Here is a 26,259-nt window from a genome sequence, read left to right on the forward strand (position 1 = left end):
TCCTCCCAGCCGGTCAAAGCGGCAGGCCGTCAACAATGAGCCTGGTTCCGCTCGAGGTTTCTGCCTTCTAAAAGGAAGTTTTTCCTCGCCATTGCTCACTGTACAGTGTTTTGTTTCTTGGTCTTTGTTGAATTGCTGGGATCTATTTTTCCTTAATCAACTGTAGGCTTATTTCAACTGTATAGTGTCTTGAGATAACTTTGTTATGATAAGACACTTCAGGAGAAATAATTACCGGGAGTGACGACTCAAGACGTAAAGCTAGAAGTTTGTATAACAGTTTAAAGTCAACATTCAAGAGGCTGATGGTAAGAAGCACATGGCAGAGGGTCTTTGTTCTTCTTCAGAATGAGGGAAATAGAGGCCTGTGTAAGAGTTTGGGGTAGTTTAAGTGACTCGTATGATTCGTTAAACATGTCGACCAAGGTTGGAGCTAATTTGTGTAAGCATTTCTTATAAAATTCTAATGAGTATCATCCGGTCCTGGAGTCGCTTCTCAGTCGCTTGGTCTGTGGATAATAGTTCAAATTCAGTTTTTAGGGAAAGGCGCTCCTTATAGAGGTCAGGTGACGGGGAGGATCCGTAGACCAAGTCCAGCTGACTGATGCGTTTTGTTAATTCTTTAATTTTAGTCTTTTTAATCTTCTCTCGTAGTTAGTGTATGAGATTATTTCACCTCTAATATAGGCCTTGAGAGTTTCCCATAGCAGTGAAGCTGACACTGCCAGGGTCTTGTTGACACTAAGAAAGAAATCTATTGGTTTTGATATAGAGTTAACAAAGTCTTCATTTGACAAAAGACGAGTGTTAAAGCGCCATGGACATTACTTACTATTTAAGTCAAATTTCCTGTCCGGGAGGTCGTCTCTTTCCGGCCAAATTGTTCTTTTAAGTTCCCTGTTCCCGATCACCCACTGAGAGACATCATAGTTTGTCTTCCTGTAATCTAATTATTCAAATGTTTTCGGGCGGGGGTCACCTTCTCTTCCGTCTTTCACTCCCCCTTTCCCGGGTGTGTCTTGCTTTGTTCTTTGATATAAAATTTAAGGTGTGATTTGCAGATAAACGGATGTTTTGAATTTTCCTGTGTCGTATCTAATTCTGTTCCAAGCTTATCTTGAAACAGTGTGAATCAGACCGGAGCATGATCTGAAATAACAATTGCTTCATAAACTCTGTCTAAGTTTAAGCTCTTTCAACAAACATCTTAAGAGGTTTTTATTTGTTCAGGCTTTTCCTTGATTTTCTGGAAATCCTGTGTTGTTCTCAGTATTATCTTGATCTTTAAAGTATATACTACGTGCTTTGTGACCATAGTCTGGAAAAGCGCTATATAAATACAAATTACTTACTATTTAAGTCAAATTTCCTGTCCGGGAGGTCGTCTCTTTCCGGCCAAATTGTTCTTTTAAGTTCCCTGTTCCCGATCACCCACTGAGAGACATCATAGTTTGTCTTCCTGTAATCTAATTATTCAAATGTTTTCGGGCGGGGGTCACCTTCTCTTCCGTCTTTCACTCCCCCTTTCCCGGGTGTGTCTTTCTTTGTTCTTTGATATAAAATTTAAGGTGTGATTTGCAGATAAACGGATGTTTGAATTTTCCTGTGTCGTATCTAATTCTGTTCCAAGCTTATCTTGAAACAGTGTGAATCAGACCGGAGCATGATCTGAAATAACAATTGCTTCATATGTGGTGGATTTTATCTCAGGCAGAAATCGGTTGTCAACAAGAAAATAATCTATACGTGTAAAAGTGTGGTGGACATTTGAGAAGAATGAATAGGCTTTAGTGGTGGGATTTTGATATCGCCAAGGGTCAATTACTGAAAATTGCTCCTTAAACATTTGGATAATTTTGGCTGACCGTCAGGGTAAACAACTTTGAATAGAAGAGCGATCGAGTTTTGGGTCTAGCCAGCAATTAAAGTCTCCTCCAAATATACACATTGATGACCATGACTGGAGTGTGGCAAAGTTTCCCAACAACAATAAGATAACGCCCATTTGGATCCGTTATTGTTCTTGTGCATTCAAAGGGGACTGATTTGTGCAACAGAATAGCCACTCCCCTGGACTTGCCGTGGAATGAAGACCGATAATTCTGACCAATCCAACTGCACTTCAGCTTTCTTTGGTCTGAATTTTTAAAATGAGTCTCTTGTAAATAGACAATTTCAAATGATTCAATGTCAGACTGAGCCTGAGAAACCTGGGTGTTGTATTTGATAAAGACATGTCTCTTGTTCGACACTGAAGAAAACTGACCAGAAACTGTTTCCTTCAACTGAGAAAAATCTCTAAACTTAGGAAAATGTTGTCGGAACATGATCTGGATCTTATAATCCATGTGTTTGTTTCTTCTCGTCTGGACTATTGTAACAGTTTGTTTTCATGTCTTAACAAGAAGGATGTGTCTCGTCTGCAGTTGATTCAGAACTCTGCAGCCAGAACTAACTAAAGAGTCAAAACTAAGGAGTTGATTGTGGATTTCCGGCGGTGTCCCTCAATCTCCCCCTCACCACTGAACATCCAGGGACAGGACATTGAGATTGTCACGACTTACAAGTTCCTGGGTGTTCACCTCAACAACCGCCTGGACTGGGTGGATAACACTGCTGCTCTTTATAAAAAAGGGCGGAGTAGAATCTACCTGCTCCGGAGGTTGAGGTCGTTTGGTGTCCGGGGGCCACTCCTGAAGTCATTCTATGACTCAGTAGTGGCCTCTGCCATCTTCAACGGTGTGGTCTGCTGGGGGAGCAGCATGACAGCAAAGGATAGGGCTAAACTGGACAGCCTTATTAAGAAGGCCGGTTACGTCCTAGGGCGCCCCCTGGATCCTGTGGAGGAAGTGACTGGAGGGAGGATGCGGAGCAAGCTGGGCTCCATAAGGAGGAACTTGTCTCACCCTCTCCAGCACACACTGAGGGCATTGAGGAGCTCCATCAGTGATAGGATGCTCCATCCCAGGTGTGTGAGGGAGAGGTACCGCAGGTCCTTCCTCCCTGCTGCCATCAGACTCCACAACAAGAACACACCAAGATAACTATTTAACGGCACCTCTTGTTATTTATGTAAATATTATTGTGTATATATTATATAGCGCAGATTTATCTTTTATTCCATTTAGATTTTCTTTCTCGTTTTTATTTCTGGGTGTTTCTATTTCTCTTGCTGTTGTTAAACCGAATTTCCCCTCGCGGGACTAATAAAGGTTTTCTGATTCTGATTCTGATTCTGAATTCTGACCCGCTCTAGTAGAAGAACTCACATCTCTCCGGTCCTTAAAACTCTTCACTGGCTTCCAGTTTCTTTCAGGATCAACTTTAAAATTCTGGTTCTTACTTTCAGAGCTATTCATGGTCAGGCTCCTCCTTACATCACTGATCTTATCCAGCCTTACACCCCAGCTCGGGCTCTGAGGTCTGTGGATCAGAATCTACTTATGGTTCCACGCACACGGCTCAGGACCAGAGGAGAGAAATCTTTTCAGGCTGTTGCTCCTAAGCTTTGGAACGATCTTCTCTCTCTTTGCTCTTGATGGATCTACTGACTCCTTTAAGAAACATCTTAAGACGTTTCTATTTGTTCAGGCTTTTCCTTGAATTTCTGGAACTCCTGTGTTGTTCTCAGTATTATCTTGATCTTTAAAGTATGTACTTGTTTGAGTATTGTTTTGATTGTTTAAGCGCTTTGTGACCCTGGTCTCGAAAAGCGCTATATAAATAAATATTACTTACTTACTTACTTACTTACTTTAAAAAAGCCACTTCATGTTCACTGGGCTGCAAAGAAACAAAGGCAGACGTGTCTCTCTCTGATGAAAATGTCCTCTTTCCCTGTCAGACCTCCAGTCAACGCTCTGGCTCTTTGTTGCTCTTTAAGTTTGAACCATGCCCTTTCCCTCTTATTTATAATTCCTCTCGCAGGAAAATATGATTGCTTCCCTCTCACTGGTCAAAGTGCTCCAAACTTATGTCATTAACTTCTGTGCCTCCAGCTCCTTTTTAATTTCTTTTTTCCCTTTTTAAATCTAGTCTGTGGATTTTTGTTGGCCTGTTCAGTTTTAGTTAGTATTCCTGTGAGATATGCTTCATTATTTAATGTAAAATCATCCAAATGTCGTCCAACAAATAGTTAATATTTTTTTATTATGAGGGCAAATATGTGAAGAACTATTTAGTGTTAAAATGTTTATGGAAACCACTCATGTTCATCTCATCCCCATCAGACTCTTCATCACTCCCTCAATGTTGTGGTTCAAATAAATATGTCTGCAGTCTTCGGTTAGTATCAACTCTTCTTCATCCCTCCATTTTCTACCTCAACAACTAACCTCAACTCACTGAAATCTTCACTTTCAAAGTATGGTGCTCTCAATACGCCAATGGCCCTTCTTACTGTACGACTTTCCCATGTCCCAAGTAGAAGGATTGGAAAGAATGTGCAGCAAGTTTCTGTGAAAATGGCTGGGAGTTCCTCCATCTTTTAGCGCAGTTAACCTGTATAGCAATACATCCAAGCTTCCCTGTTTCACCAGTGGTGGAGGAGATCAAGGCCACTAAGGCAAGGGCAGTCAGTACACTCCTTTTGTCCAAGGATGGGAAGGTCCGGCACGCAAGCAAAAACATTAAATGCGGCAGGAAGTGGAAGCACCAACAAGCTGTGATCGATGCAGAATCCCACTGGAAACACCAGGAAATAGTAGGCGTTATATGCCAGGGACGCCTGGGCCTTGGTCACTACAGGGGGAGCAGGTGGGGCAAAGCTGATGCTGGAGCCAAAAGAGGCCTTGTCGTTAAAAGAGTCTGGGAGGCAGCAGTAGAGGATTGTCGGGTGAAGGCAATCGGACTGGCCTCTCACGGTCGATGGATGCAGTGGGATCAGGCACAGGAGCGGCCAATGTCTTGGAAGGAGCTGGGGCAAACGGACCAAGATAATTTGAGCTTTCTCCTGCATTCTGTGACTGAACTGTTGCCCAACCCAACCAACATGAAGATCTGGGGCAAAGAATAAGGGTCATCATGCAATGTGCAGCATCTGCCTGCATGCTTAATCACATCCTCACGGCGTGCCCAAAAGCGCGGCAGAAGGCCGCTACAGATGATGGCATGATAAGGTCCTTTTGGAAATTGCTAATTGGGTGGACCAGCAACGGGTCAACGCCAACAACAAACAAGCTTGTCTGCTTGAAACCATAACCTTCTTAAGGGAAGGGGAGACGTCTCATACGACTAGCAGAATGGTAAAGCATCTACCTTCTATCTTGCAACGTGCCCCCGTATGGGAGCTGAACGTGGATTTGAAGAGGGAACTCGTCTTTCCACAGGACGGTGCAGCAACCCCACTGCAACCAGACATGGTCTTGCTGTCCAGGAGCACAAAAAACACCATAGTGGTAGAGCTCACAGGGCCCTGGGAAGAAAGAATGGACTTGGCTCATCAAGCAAGCCAAGTACCAAGACCTGATTGATGAAGCCGTCCCAAAAGGATGGCACGTAACAAGCTTCCGCATTGAAGTCAGCTGCCGCGGTTTTCTCGCAAAGTCGGTGCGTTTATTTCCCAGAGGATGGGGCTGGAGCCCAAACAACTGAAGAAGGCCACCAGGGATATAGCCACAGTAGCCGAATCCAGCTCAAGATGGCTGTGGATAAAGAGAGCTCACGGCTGGAACCTTTCCTCAGGCGAAGCCTAGTCAGTCTTCTCTGCCCCAGTCAGGCGGGGTGTACAGGTTAAGGGGCGAAACATCGGTGAACCTGAGATGCCTGGGGCGATGCGGAGGAGTTTCACATGTGGCTGCTTGAAGGAACACCATACCAAAAGTAAGTAAGTAAGTAAGTCATTTTTATTTGTACAGCGCTTTTCCAGACCAGGGTCACAAAGCGCTTAAACAATCAAAACAATATTCAATAAAGTATACATTTTAAAGGTCAAGATAAAACTGATAGGACGACCTGCACCTGTTTTTGAGTAGTTCCGCAGTAATAGCTTGTGGTAAAGCATTTTCAATGTTTACTTCACCGATCAGCCATTATTTTGACATCTATGGTTCCATTGATGACGTCAGATACACATCAGTCAGTGACCCATTTACCACAACATCACACTCTTCTGCATCACAATGTGTCATAACAGAAAAAAAACAGCAATCTTTCTAGTAATGTAATAAATATCAGGTACCTGGAACTTCTAGTCTTCGTTTAGTAAGAGTTTTCAAGGTTTTAGTTCAGTTTTAGTCAACAAAAGTGTAACGTTTTAATTAAGTTTTCTTTAATTCAAATTGTATTTAAGTAAAGTTAAATATAATTATAAAGTTTACAAACATAGAGATGGAATCTTTCAATCCTCGTCGTCCATCTTTTTATACTGGAGGCAGGACTGTGAGAATGTCGCATCATTGCTGACATCAGCATCAAGTCTCCGGGACCCTGAGCCGTGTGTCTTTGGATCCTCCTTCTAAAAGCTTTTCAAGAGTCTCCTGGACCTGACAACCACAATCACCTGGGCCGTATGTCATGCTTTCACGCTTCTTCTCCACCTCATTTGTTGTGAATCGGGAGAGTTGGAAAACAGCAAGGGAAGCACTTCTCACCTACAGCAGCAATAATCCAACATATGGACGATTTCCATTACCTTTAATCGAGAGTTGGACCAGAGCCCGACTCAAGAAGCCATTCCATTTTGGGTCAGGTTTGGACTATTTCATTAAAACAAGCAGAAATATGAGCCGAGAGCAGGTCGCCTCTAAAAGCTTTGCTGTGGATCAGGATGGAGGAAGTGGAGCTACTTTTTAAATTGAATGTCTGTTTAAAACCATCATGATTTTTTTCGCTGGGTCGTTTCTGGCTCCAGATTATGAAGAAAAAACCAAATCAAAAATGTTTCACAGGTTCACCAGAGAGTCAAAGGTATTGCGTATCAAGCCAGGACACGAGCCAGAGTTTTTTCCAGCCGTGAGCCATCATGGGAAGATAAGAAGGTGGTGATACTTTTAGCTTCTGACTTTGTGCAGGTCGTTTTTCTCACAAGCTTCCCTGACCTATATTCTTCAACCCAGCAGCAAATAAGGAAACTTATCTTGTTGTTTCCATCAGGGTTCTACCGAGAGTTTGGCTCGGCAGCTGCCCCCAACAACTTGAGCACGTGACCGTGAAGATGAAACATGACTTGGGAATAACTGCAGTGATGAACTTCCAGACAGAAGCGGACATTGTTAAAAAATCACACGGCTGCAGGAGGACCCAAGAAGAATCCATGAGTCCAGAGACCATGACGCGTCTGTACCAAGACATAGCCTCGCCTACGTGTGGATGTCGACGCCAGAGGGTGCCGAGGGTGAGGTCTCGTAACACGCGTGTCCATCTTCTTATGTCATGTTGAAGTCTTACATGAAGCTAACAGAGACGGTGTCTTCATTCCAGGCCGAGTACAGATGCTTCCTCAGGCTGTGTTTCTTCTTCATGGCCTCCTCGAGAACGGTCACACCGTCTACCTTCACTGTAATGCCGGCGTTGGCCGATCAACGGCAGCTGTGTGCGGCCTCCTCATGTACGTCTTCGGCTGGAGCGTGAGAAAAGTCCAGTACTTTGTTTCCTCCAAGCGGCCGGCCGTCTACATCGACGAGGAAGCTCTGGTTCAGGCTCGAGCAGACTTCCTCCAGAAGTTTGGACGTGTACGAGCAGCCATCGCTCTCTCAGAGGGTGTTTTCAGCTAATGTTTGAGTTTTATTTCTGAGGGAATTTTTCTGTTTGTTAAAGTTTGCAGGAACAAGGAAGTAATGCTGGTTAAATAGTGACACTGGACTGTTCTGAGCTTCTTTAAAAATCAAAACACGGAGTCCGTTCCGTCGCTCCAACACGACGCCAAATACGTCCAGGGTCTTATACCTCGCTTTGTGGAGAAAGATGAACAATCCAGAGTGTGTCACGGGTCGTTTATTCGCCGCTTCAAGTCAAACAAAATAAAAGCTTTATGATCGCAACCGGACACACTTTCTCCCGGCGACTGTACAGGTCAATAGTCCTGGGAAAAAAGGTCCCAATCTGTAGAAACATCGCTATATTTAAGGCAAATTTCCCGTCCGGGAGGTCGTCTCTTTCCGGCCAAATGGTCCTTTCAAGTTCCCTGTGTCCCGATCCCCCGTAGAGAGTAAAGCATCTACCTTCTATCTTGCAACGTGCCCCCGTATGGGAGCTGAACGTGGATTTGAAGAGGGAACTCGTCTTTCCACAGGACGGTGCAGCAACCTCACTGCAACCAGACATGGTCTTGCTGTCCAGGAGCACAAAAAACACCATAGTGGTAGAGCTCACAGGGCCCTGGGAAGAAAGAATGGACTTGGCTCATCAAGCAAGCCAAGTACCAAGACCTGATTGATGAAGCCGTCCCAAAAGGATGGCACGTAACAAGCTTCCGCATTGAAGTCAGCTGCCGCGGTTTTCTCGCAAAGTCGGTGCGTTTATTTCCCAGAGGATGGGGCTGGAGCCCAAACAACTGAAGAAGGCCACCAGGGATATAGCCACAGTAGCCGAATCCAGCTCAAGATGGCTGTGGATAAAGAGAGCTCACGGCTGGAACCTTTCCTCAGGCGAAGCCTAGTCAGTCTTCTCTGCCCCAGTCAGGCGGGGTGTACAGGTTAAGGGGCGAAACATCGGTGAACCTGAGATGCCTGGGGCGATGCGGAGGAGTTTCACATGTGGCTGCTTGAAGGAACACCATACCAAAAGTAAGTAAGTAAGTAAGTCATTTTTATTTGTACAGCGCTTTTCCAGACCAGGGTCACAAAGCGCTTAAACAATCAAAACAATATTCAATAAAGTATACATTTTAAAGGTCAAGATAAAACTGATAGGACGACCTGCACCTGTTTTTGAGTAGTTCCGCAGTAATAGCTTGTGGTAAAGCATTTTCAATGTTTACTTCACCGATCAGCCATTATTTTGACATCTATGGTTCCATTGATGACGTCAGATACACATCAGTCAGTGACCCATTTACCACAACATCACACTCTTCTGCATCACAATGTGTCATAACAGAAAAAAAACAGCAATCTTTCTAGTAATGTAATAAATATCAGGTACCTGGAACTTCTAGTCTTCGTTTAGTAAGAGTTTTCAAGGTTTTAGTTCAGTTTTAGTCAACAAAAGTGTAACGTTTTAATTAAGTTTTCTTTAATTCAAATTGTATTTAAGTAAAGTTAAATATAATTATAAAGTTTACAAACATAGAGATGGAATCTTTCAATCCTCGTCGTCCATCTTTTTATACTGGAGGCAGGACTGTGAGAATGTCGCATCATTGCTGACATCAGCATCAAGTCTCCGGGACCCTGAGCCGTGTGTCTTTGGATCCTCCTTCTAAAAGCTTTTCAAGAGTTTCCTGGACCTGACAACCACAATCACCTGGGCCGTATGTCATGCTTTCATGCTTCTTCTACACCTCATTTGTTGTGAATCGGGAGAGTTGGAAAACAGCAAGGGAAGCACTTCTCACCTACAGCAGCAATAATCCAACATATGGACGATTTCCATTACCTTTAATCGAGAGTTGGACCAGAGCCCGACTCAAGAAGCCATTCCATTTTGGGTCAGGTTTGGACTATTTCATTAAAACAAGCAGAAATATGAGCCGAGAGCAGGTCGCCTCTAAAAGCTTTGCTGTGGACCAGGATGGAGGAAGTGGAGCTACTTTTTAAATTGAATGTCTGTTTAAAACCATCATGATTTTTTTCGCTGGGTCGTTTCTGGCTCCAGATTATGAAGAAAAAACCAAATCAAAAATGTGTCACAGGTTCACCAGAGAGTCAAAGGTATTGCGTATCAAGCCAGGACACGAGCCAGAGTTTTTTCCAGCCGTGAGCCATCATGGGAAGATAAGAAGGTGGTGATACTTTTAGCTTCTGACTTTGTGCAGGTCGTTTTTCTCACAAGCTTCCCTGACCTATATTCTTCAACCCAGCAGCAAATAAGGAAACTTATCTTGTTGTTTCCATCAGGGTTCTACCGAGAGTTTGGCTCGGCAGCTGCCCCCAACAACTTGAGCATGTGACCGTGAAGATGAAACATGACTTGGGAATAACTGCAGTGATGAACTTCCAGACAGAAGCGGACATTGTTAAAAACTCACACGGCTGCAGGAGGACCCAAGAAGAATCCATGAGTCCAGAGACCATGACGCGTCTGTACCAAGACACAGCCTCGCCTACGTGTGGATGTCGACGCCAGAGGGTGCCGAGGGTGAGGTCTCGTAACACGCGTGTCCATCTTCTTATGTCATGTTGAGGTCTTACATGAAGCTAACAGAGACGGTGTCTTCATTCCAGGCCGAGTACAGATGCTTCCTCAGGCTGTGTTTCTTCTTCATGGCCTCCTCGAGAACGGTCACACCGTCTACGTTCACTGTAACGCCGGCGTTGGCCGATCAACGGCAGCTGTGTGCGGCCTCCTCATGTACGTCTTCGGCTGGAGCGTGAGAAAAGTCCAGTACTTTGTTTCCTCCAAGCGGCCGGCCGTCTACATCGACGAGGAAGCTCTGGTTCAGGCTCGAGCAGACTTCCTCCAGAAGTTTGGACGTGTACGAGCAGCCATCGCTCTCTCAGAGGGTGTTTCCAGCTAATGTTTGAGTTTTATTTCTGAGGGAATTTTTCTGTTTGTTAAAGTTTGCAGGAACAAGGAAGTAATGCTGGTTAAATAGTGGCTGACACTGGACTGTTGTGAGCTTCTTTAAAAATCAAAACACGGAGTCCGTTCCGTCGCTCCAACACGACGTCAAATCCGTCCAGGGTCTTATACCTCGCTTTGTGGAGCAAGATGAACAATCCAGAGTGTGTCACGGGTCGTTTATTCGCCGCTTCAAGTCAAACAAAATAAAAGCTTTATGATCGCAACCGGACACACTTTCTCCCGGCGACTGTACAGGTCAATAGTCCTGGGAAAAAAGGTCCCGATCTGTAGAAACATCGCTATATTTAAGGCAAATTTCCCGTCCGGGAGGTCGTCTCTTTCCGGCCAAATGGTCCTTTCAAGTTCCCTGTGTCCCGATCCCCCGCAGAGAGACGTCCTGATTTGTTTTCTTGTAATCTAGTCATTCAAATGTTCTAGGGTGGGGGTTTCCGTCTTTTAGCCCCTTTCGCGGGTGTTTCTTGCTTTTTTCTTTGATCTACGATTTAAGGTGTGATTTGCAGATAAACAGATGTTTTAAATAACCGGTGTCGTATCTAATTCTGATCCAAGCTTGCCTCAAACCAGTGTGAATCAGCCTGGAGTGAAAGGTTGATCGTGAATGTGTAGTCAAACCTTTAAGCTCTTAGATCATACTATCATCATGTACCTGCACACGCTATATGTATAACCGAAAGTATAATAATCTGTCTGCAATATTAATATTTTTTAAACGGTCACACAAGGCTCGGCCCTATTCAGAAGTGGTCTTTCATCTTTCTTTCATCATGTTCCTCAGTAGTCCAGTCCATCAGCATTATCATCATCATCTTCAGTCGGTCTGACTGTTCCTCCTCTTCCATAGTCGGTGTGACTGTTCTCCTTCGTCACCAGTCGGTCTGACTGTTCCTCCTCGTAGTCTAGCTGGTGAAGAGAAAAAAAAAAATCCCAGAAATCCGTCTTCTTCAATCTCCTCCGAGTCCATCTTCTTCAACCTACACTCAAATAACCTTCATTCAGGAGTAGCGTTGACCATGAATATTTTATTAATGTATTAAAATTGGGTATTTTCCCCATGTACTTATCCGCGTGTTTCTTCTGATAGGGAAAGGTGTTGATGATACTTCTCTTTTGAGTGTGTATACTCATCTAGGTCAGAAAATCCTGCGTTCCCTTGACTTGATTTTTTTATATCCTCCATTGATTTTGACCCTGGTTGGAGAGAGTAAAACACACGTCCACTGCCCTCTGCAAGTTATCTGGCAGTATGAGCCGACCACAATACATCTTCTTTTACCCCATGTGTTTTGTTGTTCATATTTGTATTACTTCCATTTTGGATCTATAAACATAGTACACAGTATTTCTACTTTCAATATATATTTAATTTCTTCTTTAGTTTATTTTAAATCTTGTTTAGTTCAGTTTTAGTTTTAATCTAAATGAGTTCATTCTTATCGTTAGTGTAGTTTAAGTTTTAGAATTATTCTTAGTTTTTGTTTGCTTTTCATTTCATTTTTCTTTTCTTTTTCGTTTTGATTCACCCGGGGCGTCCCCCATTAGGGCATAAAACCATGAATCCCCAAATTAGGAACATCGCTGTCACCAATACTGTCCACTGTTCATTCATTGCTCATTCATTCCATTCATACATCAACCTCCCCTAGAGACACATAACATCTTTTTATGTTACCTGTCCTTTGGGCTACTGTTGTCTGATCAACTCATAGATCACCTTGATCCAACTCCCCCTGTTTAACTACACCGTCTCCCCTGTAGTCCTCCTTGAGGAACCTTGTGAGAGTCTTAAGATGTTATTTTACCAGGTTTTCTTCTCATGGTGGTGAGACTGTTCTGCACTGGTGTTGGTGACATCACCTGCTGTGTCCAATCCCAGGTATCTCCACCTGAATGCAAATTCAAACCTGGATCCTCCATGACCTTCGTTAGGTCAGTGTTTAGAATATAATATAATAGAAAAGCTTTATTCATCCCCAGAGGGGAAACACACTTTCACAACAGCGCAGTTGAAAAAAAATAAAGTGCAAGGAAAAAGAAATAAGAGATAATACAAAATAAAATAAAAACGATCTTAAGAATATACAAATTATTTACAAAATTAGAAATTTGACACTATTAACAAAATAAAATAGAATAAAAATAAAATAAAATAGAAATAAAAACGGAAAAAAATAAAATAAAAAACACACAAGAAGAAAAACACACTACGGATTAGCATCAGGATATTTAAAGTAGAGAGTTAAATATCCTGACACCAGTTGGGATGAAGGACCTTCTATAACGCTCCGTCCTACACTGGGGGGCCTGAGCCACTGAAGGAGCTGCTCCTCCACGGTCAGGTGCAGTGGGTGGAGAGTGTTGTCCCTGATGGAGGATAGTCTGGAGAGTGTCCTCCTCTCTCCCACCTCCTCCACCGAGTCCAGCGAGTGGCCCAGGACAGAGCCGGCCCTCGTGACCAGCCTGTTTAGTCTCTTCCTGTCCCGGTCCGTGCTGCCTGCTCCCCAGCAGACCACAGCGTAGTGGATAGCAGAGGCTACCACAGAGTCATAAAAGGTCCTTAAAAGTGGTCTGCACACTCCGAAGGACCTCAGTCTCCCCAGGAGGTGGAGGCGACTTCGGCCCTTCTAATACACGGCGTTGATGTGTGTGGACCAGTTCAGTTTATTGTTGAGGTGAACACCCAGGTATTTGAAGCTGTCCACCAGCTCAATGTCCGAGCCCTGGATGCTCACGGGTTGATGTGGTGGGGACTTTTTCCTGAAGTCAATCACCATCTCCCTTGTCTTACCGGTGTTTAAGCAAAGGTAGTTGCTCTCACACCAGTCAACAAAGTCCTTGATGACTGACCTGTACTCCAGCTCGCCCCCCCCAGACACGCAGCCCACAATGGCCGAGTCGTCAGAAAACTTCTGGAGGTGACAGCTGCTGGAGTCATAGGTAAAGTCTGCCGTGTAGAGGGAAAAAAGGAAAGGTGACAGCACTGTCCCTTGAGGCACCCCGGTGCTGCAGATGGTCACCTCGGACCTGCAGTCCTGCAGCCTCACATACTGCGGCCTGTTGGTGAGGTAGTCCATCGTCCATGCTGCCAGCTGTGTCCCAACTCCTGCGTCCTCCATCTTCTTCCTTAGCAGCGCCGGCTGGATGGTGTTGAAAGCACTTGAGAAGTCAAAGAACATGACTCTCACAGTGCTACCGGCGGCTTCCAGATGAGTCAGTGCCCGGTGCTGCAGGTAGATGACGGCGTCGTCCACCCCCATCTTTGGCCTGTAGGCGAACTGCAGCGGATCCAACGCAGAGCTCACCGTCGTGCGTTTAGGCTTCCTTTGTCTCCTTCAACTATATCCTGCAAAGGAGGACTAGACACATATTGGTTAAATACAAGCAAAACATACAACTTTTATTTCAGCAGAATTGATACTGGGGTGTTATGGTGTCTGACCTCACCTGTCTGACTTCACCTGTGCTGAACCTTGGAAATCATTCTTTTACCATTAAATCTAAAACTACATCTATTTTATATGAAGTCTTTTTAGTTTTATTTTCAAATCAACGTCACCACTATTTATTTATGTTGCTAAGACTTCTCTGTCAGAACAATGTCTTCGAAATGAGATTGTTCAAGCATTATACAGTGAGGATGCAAGAGTACTACTTGATTGAGAATACTTATATTATAATGATTAAAATTCTGTATAAAAAACTTGTAATATGAAATTCACAAGCCAAAAACGCCTTTTTCAACCAATAGAAGTCTACGGTAGTTGACCGTAAAACTACTTTTTCATATAACTTGGTAAAGACCAAGTAAGCCGTTTTTACTCTTTTTTTAAATAAACTCGCAGCACAAAACCTACAAGAAAAAAACTCTCTTTTCTAGCCAATAGAAATTCAAGAAAGCTTATCTATAAATTTCTTTATTCAAAACTTGAAAAACACACATTTGCGTTAACGGTGCATTAATCAAGAAAGTTTGTTTTTGTTTTTTATCATAATATAAGTACTCATAAGGCAGCATAACCTATAAAAAACTTGATTATTTAACCAAGAAAAGCTTTTTTAAAGAAAGCATTCCATTCGTACTCTCGGGGTTCAAGCGGTCTCTAAAGGGGTGAAAATAGATATCCTGTAAAGTGCCAATGGAGCTTAGTTTGCCACTCGAAAGAATCCCAAGCCAATTTTATTCAATCTATGGTTACTATATAGACCGAGAGTCGTAACAGAAAACCAAACCACACCACAAAAATCAAGCTATCTTTTTCTTTGTCTTAGAAGCGGAACCATCCACAACCCATTCCACTCACACAGCTTCAGACATCGATTAACTCAGCCAGACGAAACTGAATGCAGAAATTTATATAAGAGGTTTTCTGCTTACCTTAGTTTGGGCCCGTTCGTTTGACTAAGAAAACTTCAATCAGTCGCTGCTTTTTGTCAAAGACTCTCCACTACGAATCCGTCGTCAAGGCACCATTTAAAACGGTCAAAACAGGAGTCCGTTCCGGTCGCTCCAACACGCCGTCACTTCCAGTTCTTATACTTCGCTTTGTGGAGAAAGATGGTCAATTGAGAGTGTGTCAGGGGTCGTTTATTCACCGCTTCAAGTCAAACAAAATACAAGCTTTACAATCGCAACCGGACACACTTCCTCTCGGCGACTGTACAGTTTAATAGTCCCCGAGAAAAGGTTGCGATATTTAAGACACATTTCCAGGCCGGGAGGTCGTCTCTTTCCGGCAAGTGGTTCTTTCAAGTTGCCTGTGTCTCGATCACCCGCAGAGAGAACTTCCTATCTTGCCCTCCTGTAATCCATCATTCAAATGATCTCGGGTGGGGGCCTCCGTCTTCCAGCCCCCCCTGCCGGATGTGTGCCACTTCGTTCTTTGATCCACGACCCAAGGTGTGAAAAGGCAGACAAACAGACGTTTTTTTAAATAACCGGTGTTATGTCTCTAATTCTGTTTCAAGCTTGTCTTGAAACAGTGTAAATCAGTCTGGAGTGAAATGTTGATTGTGAATGTGTATTTAAACATTTAAGCTCTTAGATGAAGCGAGTTATTTATACTTTATATTTTGATTATCTTTTAGCATTAATTTAAGTATGGCGTATACGTATAGTGTATAATAATTTTATTCTAACAACTCTCCTGAAGTCCACAACGACCTCCTTAGTCTTCTCTACGTTCAGGTGGAGATTATTGTTTTGCACCACGTGGTCAGTTGACCTCACACCTGTAGACCGTCTCATCGCTGTTGTTGATGAGACGGTCTACAGGTGTGTCGTCCGCAAACTTGATGAAGAAGTTGGAGCTGGATGATGGGGTGCAGTCATGGGTCAGCAGAGTGAAGAGGAGGGGGCTCAGCACACATCCTTGGGGGGCTGTGTTCAGTGTAATGGTGCTGGAGGTGTTACTGCCGACCTGCACTGTCTGTGGTCTCCCCGTCAAGAAGTCCAACAGCCAGTTGCACAGGGAGGTGTTGAGTCCCAACTGGTCCAGTTTGAGGATGAGCTGCTGATGATGGTGTTGATGCTAAAGTCGATGAACAACAATCTGACGTACGAGTCTTTAGTCTCCAGTTGGTTGAGGGCTGAGTGGAGGGCAGCAGAGATGGCATCATCAGTCGAGCGGTTAGACCAATATGCAAACTGGAAGGGGTCCAGGGCGGGGGGGAGCTCAGACTTCATGTGCTGCAGGACTAGCCGCTCGAAGAACTAGATGAGGATTGGAGTAATCGGATCGGGCGGTAGTCGTTGTAGCTGGAGAGGGACGACTTCTTCGGGACCGGGATGATGATGGTGGCTTTGAGGCCTGTTGGAAAATTTGTCTAGACTTTTGTAATTACATGAGGACGAACACGCATCAGAGATGATATGATCAGTTGTGAAATCAAGTGGAGTAGGAGTGGTCGGTTCAATCTCCCGAGGGCTCCATTGCAAACCGGTTTACCTTTGAAGATGGTGTCGAATAACAGTGTTAAACCAGAAGAAGGTTTGTCTTTCTTTCTCTTATTATTATTAAGTTATATCATATTCTAGTAGGAAAATAAATACATTAACTGGGTGTTCACCTCAACAATAAACTGAACTGGTCCACACATATCAACGCCGTGTACAAGAAGGGCCGAAGTCGCCTCCACCTCCTGGGGAGACTGAGGTCCTTCGGAGTGTGCAGACCACTTTTAAGAACCTTCTATGACTCCGTGGTAGCCTCTGCTATCCACTACGCTGTGGTCTGCTGGGGAGCAGGCAGCACGGACCGGGACAGGAAGAGACTGAACAGGCTGGTCACGAGGGCCGGCTCTGTCCTGGGCCGCTCGCTGGACTCGGTGGAGGAGGTGGGAGAGAGGACACCCTCCAGACTATCCTCCATCAGGGACAACGCTCTCCACCCACTGCACCTGACCGTGGAGGAGCAGCTCCTTCAGTGGCAGGCTCAGGCACCCCCAGTGTAGGACGGAGCGTTATAGAAGGTCCTTCATCATCCATTATTTTTATTTTATTTTATTATCTCTTTTACTATTTCTTTTTTTTCCATGCACTTTATTTTCATTGTCCTGCTGCTGCTGTTGTGAAAGTGTGTTTCCCCTCTGGTTGGGTCACCTCACCCTCACTGCTGCCCGCCTCAGGACCTGCCCCACCTTCTTGTGCCCCCCCCAGCTCCACAGAACCACTTCCCAGCTTCACCTCACTCCAGGTACAGGATGTACTTCGGAGGATTCGTCCAGGGAAGGCTGCTGGTCCTGATAAGGTGTCTGCTCGACTGCTAAAGACCTGCGCTGCTGAACTAGCTGAGCCACTCCAGCATGTCTTCAACCTCAGTCTACGGCTGGGGAAAGTACCAACTCTGTGGAAGACTTCCTGTATCGTTCCAGTCCCTAAAAAGATCCGACCGAGTGTGCTGAATGATTACAGACCGGTGGCACTGACTTCGCAGCTGATGAAGACACTGGAGCGGCTGGTCCTCAAACATCTCACGCCACAAGTCCAGCACGCGCAAGACCCCCTGCAGTTTGCCTACCAGCCAGCAGTTGGTGTGGAAGATGCCATCCTTCACCTCCTGCATCGGACCTACTCCCACTTGGATAAAGGAAGCGGTTCAGTGAGAATCCTGTTCCTGGACTTTTCTAGTGCCTTCAACACTATCCAACCCACTCTGCTGCAGGACAAACTGACTAAGATGCATGTGGACCCTGGTCTGGTCTCCTGGATTACGGACTATCTTACTGATCGACCACAGTATGTCAGGCTGAAGGACATCAAGTCTGACACTATGGTGTGCAGTACAGGAGCACCTCAGGGGACAGTACTGGCCCCTCTCCTCTTCACCATCTACACTTCAGACTTCTGCTACAACTCAGAGCTGAGTCTCGTCCAGAAGTATGCTGACGACACTGCCATTGTTGGATGCATCAGGGACAACAGCGAAGACGAGTACAGGAGTCTGATACGTGACTTTGTGGACTGGAGTGAGAGGAACCACTTGCAGCTGAACACCTCAAAAACCAAGGAGCTGGTCTTGGATTTCGGGAGGTCCAGGACAAAGCCACGTCCAGTGTCCATCAGAGGCGACGAGGTGGAGATAGTGGACAACTATAAGTACCTCGGTGTGTGGATGGACAGTAAACTGGACTGGTCCTGCAACACAGACCATGTGTATAAGAAGGTTCAGAGTAGACTGTACTTTCTGAGGAGGCTTCAATCATTTAACATCTGCAAGAAGCTCCTCTGCATGTTCTACCAGTCTGTGGTGGCCAGTGTCCTGTTCTATGCTGTGGTGTGTTGGGGTGGAAATGTGTCCAAGAGGAGTGTCAACAGGTTGGACAGGTTGATCAGGAGGGCTGGTTCTGTGGTTGGAATGAAGCTGGACTCACAGGTGACAGTTGCTGAGAGGATATCATTGAACAAACTACTGTCCATCATGGATGATGACAGTCATCCTCTGAACACTGTCATCAGTGAGCAGAGAAGCAGAATGAGTGCACGAATGCTCCTACCCAGGTGCAAAACAAATAGACTCAGGGACTCATTCATCCCTCGGGCTATTAAATTGTACAATTCTGAGTTCGGGGGCGGAGTGGAGTGAAAGTATCTGGATGTTCTGTTCCATGTTAGTCTTTGTATCTTTGTCTTTGTTGTTTTTCTTTCCTTGACCTATGTCCTTTGTCTTTGTCTTTAGACTTAGATTGTGTCATCTTGTTCTTCCTCTTTATGTTCTTCTTATTTTATTTTTTATGTATTATTTTTTATTGTTTATGAAAAATTGCTGGCTATTGGTAAAAAACAATTTCCCAAAGGAGACCTCCTGAGGGATCAATAAAGTTTTACCTTACCTTTTACCTTACCTTACCTTACCTTACATGTTAATTGAACTGAAAAAGACTGGCGTCCTGTCCAGGGTGTCCCTCGCCTCTTGCCTGAAGAAGCTGGCATAGACGCCCACATGCAAGAGAATAAACAAGTTTATAATATTTTAGATTATGGTGTAATTAATTATTAATTATTATTGGGGGCGTCATAGCTCAGATGGTAGAGCGGTTGCCTGCAGTCCAAAAGGTTGCAGGTTCAGACAAGCTTGTGTCGTTGTGTCCCTGAGCAAGACACTTTACCCTGATTGCTCCTGATGGTAGACTTGGCGCAGACGTGCAGCCTACTCCCATCAGTATGTGTGAATGGCTGTCAAAAGCACTACCGAATTTCCCCTCGCGGGACAAATAAGGGATTTAAAAAATAATAATAATAATAATAATTACAAAATACAAAGTTTTTAAAAAGATATAAAAACTTAAGAAAATACAAGAATATCTGGGTGTTTTTTATTTGACACTGACTAGAAATACACACAATTTAAAATACATGTTTAAACACAACATAATTAAATGGTTTCTCACAGTTGGAGCAACGAACTATGAGACGATCTTCTTGATGTGAGAGGCTGTAAAGTGAGGTCGTAAATAGAAATTCCTGGCAACAGGTCGTACGACTTGAAACTTGAGAACACGCTGCTCTCGGGACTTGATAAAAGACTCAGTCAGTGGTACAGGTCTCTCAAGGACACAGACGAGCTCGAGCACCTGACGCTGATACACATTTGACGGACTATAGTAAGTGTCAGTGACAATATTGAGCTGAAGGTGATTTATGCCCTTAAACTCTCATCTCCTGCCTAGACTGAGATCGCTGACCATGGCTGAGTACAAGTTGGCAGTAACGACCGGGGACTTGAAGTACTCGGGTACAATGGACCACGTGTTCGTGACTCTGGTCGGAGACGAGGGGCAGAGTGAGCGGACTGAGCTGGACAACTATGGACTGGACTTCATGACTGGGACAGTAAGTTCTGAGTAGGTTTCTTCTCTGTTACTGTGAGAACCTTGATTTAATATAGTCTGGAACATTAATGAACGCCATACATTTAATTGACGACGATGTCTTCACCTCACAAACCTTGATCTTTGACAATGTCTTATACTTAAAATATGATTTGATTATCATCAGAAAACCAACATATATTGTGTGTCTCGTCTGTAGAAGCAAAACCTGTACCCTGCACGGGGACCCAATGATCTGAGCCTCCAGGTGAGTTCCCTGGTTTCTCATATTTCTGCTGTGAATGAAAGCTAGCCTGGGAAACGATGTTCCTTCACTGGTTCTTCAGTTATCGTCTTCTGAAATCTGGGATCTTAAGGAATCAACACTGACTATAATTCACGTTTGTTTGTTGTTGGGACAGGACTTGAGACTGTTTCACTTGGAGTGGGAACAGATTGTATTTATTACGAGTAATCCCTGGTTTATTTGTAGCTCTGACCTGTTGAGATGTTGCTTTAAACCTGCATCAACACGTTTGGTTTGACATGTGACCCTTGATCAACCTCAGGGTGGGTACTATGTGGTGAAAACCCCCAAGTCTCTGGGGAACCTCCAGCTGATCAAGGTGGAGAAGGAGGCGTTCTTCTTTTTGCCAGAAGACGAGTGGTACTGCTCAAGGATCGTGGTCCAGACTCCAGAGGGGGATTCTCTTCTTTTTCCCTGTTACAAGTGGATATCGCGACTGACGCAGTTGGAGCTCCGAGGAGGAAATGGTCAGTATTTGTTTTCTGAAGCTAATCTTGTAGCTACTTAAACATGTTTTTTTTATTCCAGCCACCAGAGTCTTTGAGGAGAACAACCCTCTCCTGGTGGAGCACAGAAAGAAGGAGTTGATCCACAAGAAGAAAACATTTGAGTAAGTTTCTTTTTAAGGTGTCTGCTGAGATTTACAATAACAACTGTTTGTTTCTCAGGTGGAGAGTAACAGATGACGGAGTACCTCACTACAGTCCTCTCGAGGTACCTGAGATACCTTCAGAAATTCGATTTACTCCATCCAAAGTGTCTGAAATAAGTCACACGAGAAGGCTGACGTGAGTATTTTTGACTCATTTACGCTTTGATTCATGGTTGAATTAACACTTATTTTTCTAGTGGCTTTGAGCTCAAGTTAAAAGGGCTGTTGTCTTCTCAATCAAAATGGGAGAGCATCGAAGACCTGAAGAAAATCTTCTGGTGGAAAAGGACAACCATGTCAGGTACTTAGTTGGTTAACGCTGCTTTTTTCCCATATCGGGCGTATTAGTGACCTTGAACTGGAAGGACTCAGACCTACTTGTCAACAGCTAATCTGCTAAAATCCCGAATACTAAAGAAAATAAGGGGAAGCGAATTAAAGATGTCCCTCAGGTTTTGGAAGCGAGGTGGAGTTATTGGTTTAAAACTAAATTACTAAATTTAGACTTTTTGTTTTGTTTACACCCTTACCCATACGGCCAATATTTGGCCCACAGAGAGAAAAAAATGTACCTTGGTACAAAATTCCACGTTGGTCAGAAAATTCTTGTGATCCATGTGAGTTACCATAGAAATAGATCCTGTTCTGGTCAGACCTGTTTTATAAGTGTTCCAACAGCATGACGTGTTTCCAGAATTACTCGTAAGAAGATATTTGACAGAAGGAATTGTAAGATTGTGCTGAAAACTCACAGCCTTCTTAGCGACCAAATGCTCAGTAGTCAAGTCGCGTCAGGGAAATGTGTATCGTCCACATCATGGATTAATAAAACCATTGTAAAGCACTCATAGCTGCAGACCACTGTGGCAGAAACAGACTAGATAGTAGAGAAGAAAAACAATGCATCACTCATATTTTGGAGCTCCTCCTTAGAATAACCTTTCTTAAGAACCTTCTTACGTCCTAAAGACGGAATCTGGTAAACGTGGTGTTCAGAAGTTTGGGTGGATTGTAAATCTCTTTCAAAGTCTTCAATTTCTCTGAGTCAACCCTTGGTCCCATAACAATGTTACTGGGTATTTGCATGAAACCAGTTCCTCCTCAACCTAATTACCGGTTTAGTACAACAACATCAAGATGCAGCAAAAAAAAAGGGCTTGTGAAATTAGCCTTTAGCAGTCGTTACAGTGAATCTTGGAATCTTGCGCAGCCAGTTTAATCAGAACCTTTTTCTTAGGTACAAACACTCAAAAACTCACTTTTTTTCCCACAGGCAACAGTTTTCTACCGTTTGTTGTGTGAATACAATTTATGTTTCAACAAAAGTCTTTTACTACCACTCTTATATCTTGAGCAGCAACTCCTTCAAAAACAAAACCACAAAAATGGACTTGCTTTCAAAAAGAGTCCACATTATTTTGTTCCCATTAGCAAATGGATCTTCTCCTTAACTTGTATTAATCTTACTTAGTTTACCAAGAAAACTTCAAAATGCAATTGAAGCTCATATTCAACAACTCTGTCGTCTAGAGTACGTTACCGAGCACTGGAAAGACGATGAGTTCTTTGGGTACCAATTCCTGAACGGATCCAACCCCATGGTCATCAAACGCTGCACAGAGATTCCTTCCAACTTCCGAGTCACGGAGGAAATGTTGAAGCCGTTTCTGGGAGACGGCAGTTCTCTGCGGAAGGAGCTGAAGGTCGGAGTTTGATTTCCTGGATCTAATTTTCTCTGGGATGTAACCATGTAACAATTTATGCAACCAGGACGGAAATTTATTTATCGTGGACCACAAGAAAATGGAGAAAATAATCACAGGAATTCAAGACGGACAACGTATGCATGTGGTTGACGGATTCTGTTTGTTCTACTTGAACATGAAGAAACAGCTGATGCCAATAGCGATACAGGTAAAAACCCATCAACGTGCTCTTGTATGACTAAGATTCAATAAGTTAATTTTCTCTGCAGCTCTATCGGCAACCCTCTGAGAAGAACCCAGTCTTCCTCCCAAGTGACAGCGACACCGACTGGATCCTTGCCAAGATGTTTATCAAAAGTGCTGACGCGATGGACCATCAGATAGTCCATCACCTCATGAACACTCACTACATGGCGGAGGTCTTCACGATCTCCACCCTCCGTAACCTGCCAGGGATTCATCCTCTCTACAAGGTAATGATAAGACAAAGGAAATGTTTTTTAAGCTGAAACCGGTGAGTGGATGTGTTCTGTTGACATCTTGAAAAAAAGGATTGTATTTGTTAGATATGTGTTGTTTCGGAAGAATGGGTTTCCATGTTTCGTAAGAATGGGTTTCCATTCTTACGAAACACCAACAACTAACATGGAGCATTGCTCACACTTTTCTCAATATTGAAGGAAAGGTTTTGTGACTTGACAATATCTAGAACTGACTCAAAGAAACCATTGAGTGATCTGGCACACCCTCTTACTACTATTTGAAAAAACCCACTGCTCAAAGAGCTGGGGAGAAGCCACAGCAGCGCAGGACTCAAGCAGGGGGGCTGCTGGCAACAGCTCGGGACTGGCAGCTGAAGGTAGACCTAGGAAGACAGCTCAAGTTCCCTGATAACAGTCACGGTGACCAAACTCAGGCCAGACATAGTCCTGGTGTCTGAAACAACAAAGCAAGTGGTCCTGCTGGAGCTGACTGTCCCCTGGGAAGACCGAATGGAGGAGGCCTTCGAGAGGAAGAGGGCCAAGTATGAGGAGCTGGCAGGCGAACGCCGAGTAGGGGATGGAGGACACGATGTAACACAATCGAGATCGGGTGCAGAGGGTTCGTCGGCCAGTCTCTCATCAGGGCACTCAAAATGTTGGGAGTGAAGGGACTGCAGATAAGGAAAGGCTCCAGAGACATCACCGACGCAGCAGAAAAGGCGTCAGGTGGCTGTGGATCAAGCGGGGGGATCCGTGGGCTAAATAAGCTACTTAAACACAATCCAGGGCCTGATCAACCCTGGCTGGGTCACCTGGGCGAGGGTGTCTATTGCGAGACACAAAACACCCTATGAACCCAGGATACAACACTGATGATGTGCCTAAGTTGCACCAAGAGTGTTAGCGGTAACAAAGAAGAAACCCTTTCTCAAGCCAAGAGGTGTCAACATCGCAAATCAACAATGGACAGGTTTGAAGGTATATTGCAAAACTCCTTTAGATAATGGACGTACTTCGCAAGCAGGAAGAGCTAACATCACTCTATCAATTTCTCTGAACTTTTTTTCTTACAGAAAGACGGACAGACGTATAATCTGCTGCCGTTACTGCTGAGAGTTTCAAATGACCTTCTTTCTCTTCTCTCTACAGCTTCTTATACCACATTTCCGGGGAACCCTTCATGTTAACTCAGGAGGCCGTAAAGCACTCCTTGGACCAGGCGCACCTCTCACAATTGTAGGGACTCAACAGCATCATGTAAAATGTTAGCCTTTAAAAGTTGTCCTAATTCTTGCATGTTTTTTTAGACTTCGCTTGGGTTCGATGGCTTGATGGAGCTCATGAAAAGGTCTCATGCTGAAAACACCTACAGCTCCATGTGCCTGCCAGAGAACATACCAGCACGAGGCCTGGAATCCATCCCCAACTATTACTACAGAGATGATGGGCTGAGGCTGTGGGACATCGTCAACAGGTACGATGTTTGACAAGTTATGTCATAGCTTTGGGATAAAGTGTGTTAAGAGTCTTAATATATACAGTATATACTGTGTCCATTATGAAGATCTTCACAAACATTTTTGTTTTTAATGGAGCAGCTTTGTAAGAGCGGTAATAGAACACTTCTACACCTCTGACAAGGATGTTCAAAAGGACACTGAACTCCAGGACTGGATCCATGAGATATTCGTCCATGGCTTTTTGTCCAGAGAATCCTCAGGTATGAAATGCGTCACTATCACTGGGTGGCAACTGATACCGACCATTGTGCTGACCTGTAAACAGGGATACCTCGCGCCTTCAGTGCAGTCGAGGAAGTGATCAAGTTCGTCACTATGGTGGTATTCACTGTGTCTGCGCAACACGTTGCTGTTAATGGAGGCCAGGTATGATATTCGAGTTGTGACAATTGTCTAAAGTGAAACATAATTACTCTGTTCTAAATGTAGTTCGACTACACGAGCTTCATCCCGAACAGTTCGCTCCTGCTGAAGAAGCCACCTCCCACCGTCAAAGGGCAGTCTACCATGGAGGGCATTTTAGAGACCCTCCCAAACATTGGCGAGACGGTCACATTTGTGGCAATGGTGCGCCTGCTCTCAGAAACATACACAGATTTTGTAAGTTTTTTCGCACATGTTTATGCATTTTCTCATCCACACAGATATGCTGATTCTTACTTTTCTGTAGGTACCTCTGGGTCAATATCCTGAGGAACGATTCAACGAACCTGCTGTGAAGATGATGATCAAAGAGTTTCAGGCAAAGTTGTCACACTTCAGCGAAGCTGTTGACTCAAGAAACAAGCAGCTGGAGGTCCCGTACACCTACCTGAACCCCGTCAACATCGAGAACAGCACAACCATTTAGATAGATAGATAGATAGTGTTAGATTAAAATGATTCTATACGTATACGCCATACTTAAATTAATACTAAAAGATAATCAAAATATAAAGTATGAATTACTCGCTTGATCTAAGAGCAGGAACGTTTGACTACACATTAACAATCAACATTCCACTCCAGACTGATTCACACAGTTTCAAGATAAGCTTGGAACAGAATTAGATACGACACAGGAAAATTCAAACATCCGTTTATCTGCAAATCACACCTTAAATTTTATATCAAAGAACAAAGCAAGACACACCCGGGAAAGGGGGAGTGAAAGACGGAAGAGAAGGTGACCCCCGCCCGAAAACATTTGAATAATTAGATTACAGGAAGACAAACTATGATGTCTCTCAGTGGGTGATCGGGAACAGGGAACTTAAAAGAACAATTTGGCCGGAAAGAGACGACCTCCCGGACAGGAAATTTGACTTAAATAGTAAGTAATTTGTATTTATATAGCGCTTTTCCAGACCAGGGTCACAAAGCACTTAAACAATCAAAACAATATTCAAAAAGTATATACTTTAAAGATCAAGATAATACTGAGAACAACACAGGATTTCCAGAAAATCAAGGAAAAGCCTGAACAAATAAAAACCTCTTAAGATGTTTGTTGAAAGAGTCAGTAGATCCATCAAGCACAAAGAGAGAGGAAGATCGTTCAAAAGCTTACCGTGTGCGTGGATCCATCAGTAGATTCTGATCCACAGACCTCAAAGCCCGAGCTGGG

At 44.0% G+C, this 26,259-nt stretch overlaps 1 protein-coding gene and 2 pseudogenes across 2 annotated transcripts; all 3 read left to right on the top strand.

Moving 5' to 3' along the window:
• Nucleotides 1-5,412: 5,412 nt before the first annotated feature.
• On the top strand, nucleotides 5,413-8,596 carry LOC148066957 (laforin-like; annotated as a pseudogene).
• LOC148066958 (laforin-like) lies at nucleotides 8,216-12,960 on the top strand (annotated as a pseudogene). The gene is made up of 4 exons (XR_015713207.1): nucleotides 8,216-8,723; nucleotides 9,791-9,880; nucleotides 9,996-10,236; nucleotides 10,323-12,960. The product of XR_015713207.1 is annotated as a laforin-like (transcript).
• Nucleotides 12,961-19,686: 6,726 nt separating this feature from the next.
• On the top strand, nucleotides 19,687-25,884 carry LOC148066959 (hydroperoxide isomerase ALOXE3-like). The gene is made up of 16 exons (XM_087806254.1): nucleotides 19,687-19,779; nucleotides 19,846-20,008; nucleotides 20,207-20,254; nucleotides 20,556-20,760; nucleotides 20,822-20,903; nucleotides 20,962-21,081; nucleotides 21,143-21,246; nucleotides 22,476-22,648; nucleotides 22,716-22,859; nucleotides 22,921-23,124; nucleotides 24,283-24,369; nucleotides 24,441-24,607; nucleotides 24,732-24,853; nucleotides 24,919-25,019; nucleotides 25,083-25,253; nucleotides 25,324-25,884. The coding sequence occupies exons 2-16, from the start codon at nucleotides 19,862-19,864 to the stop codon at nucleotides 25,501-25,503; spliced, it is 2,055 nt and encodes a 684-aa protein (XP_087662380.1). The 5' UTR covers nucleotides 19,687-19,779; nucleotides 19,846-19,861; the 3' UTR covers nucleotides 25,504-25,884.
• The last annotated feature ends 375 nt before the right edge of the window (nucleotides 25,885-26,259 follow it).

This window comes from Callionymus lyra, chromosome 13 (genome assembly GCF_982586985.1).
Source record: "Callionymus lyra chromosome 13, fCalLyr1.hap1.1, whole genome shotgun sequence".
In the NCBI taxonomy this organism is placed as follows: Eukaryota; Metazoa; Chordata; class Actinopteri; order Syngnathiformes; family Callionymidae; genus Callionymus; species Callionymus lyra.

Coding starts and splice junctions, on each gene's coding strand:
- LOC148066959 (XM_087806254.1), top strand. CDS start 19,862: ATGGCTGAGTACAAGTTGGCAGTAACGACCGGGGACTTGAAGTACTCG. Junction 20,009..20,206: donor TGGACTTCATGACTGGGACA/GTAAGTTCTGAG, acceptor TCTCGTCTGTAG/AAGCAAAACCTGTACCCTGC. Junction 24,608..24,731: donor CTGTGGGACATCGTCAACAG/GTACGATGTTTG, acceptor TTAATGGAGCAG/CTTTGTAAGAGCGGTAATAG.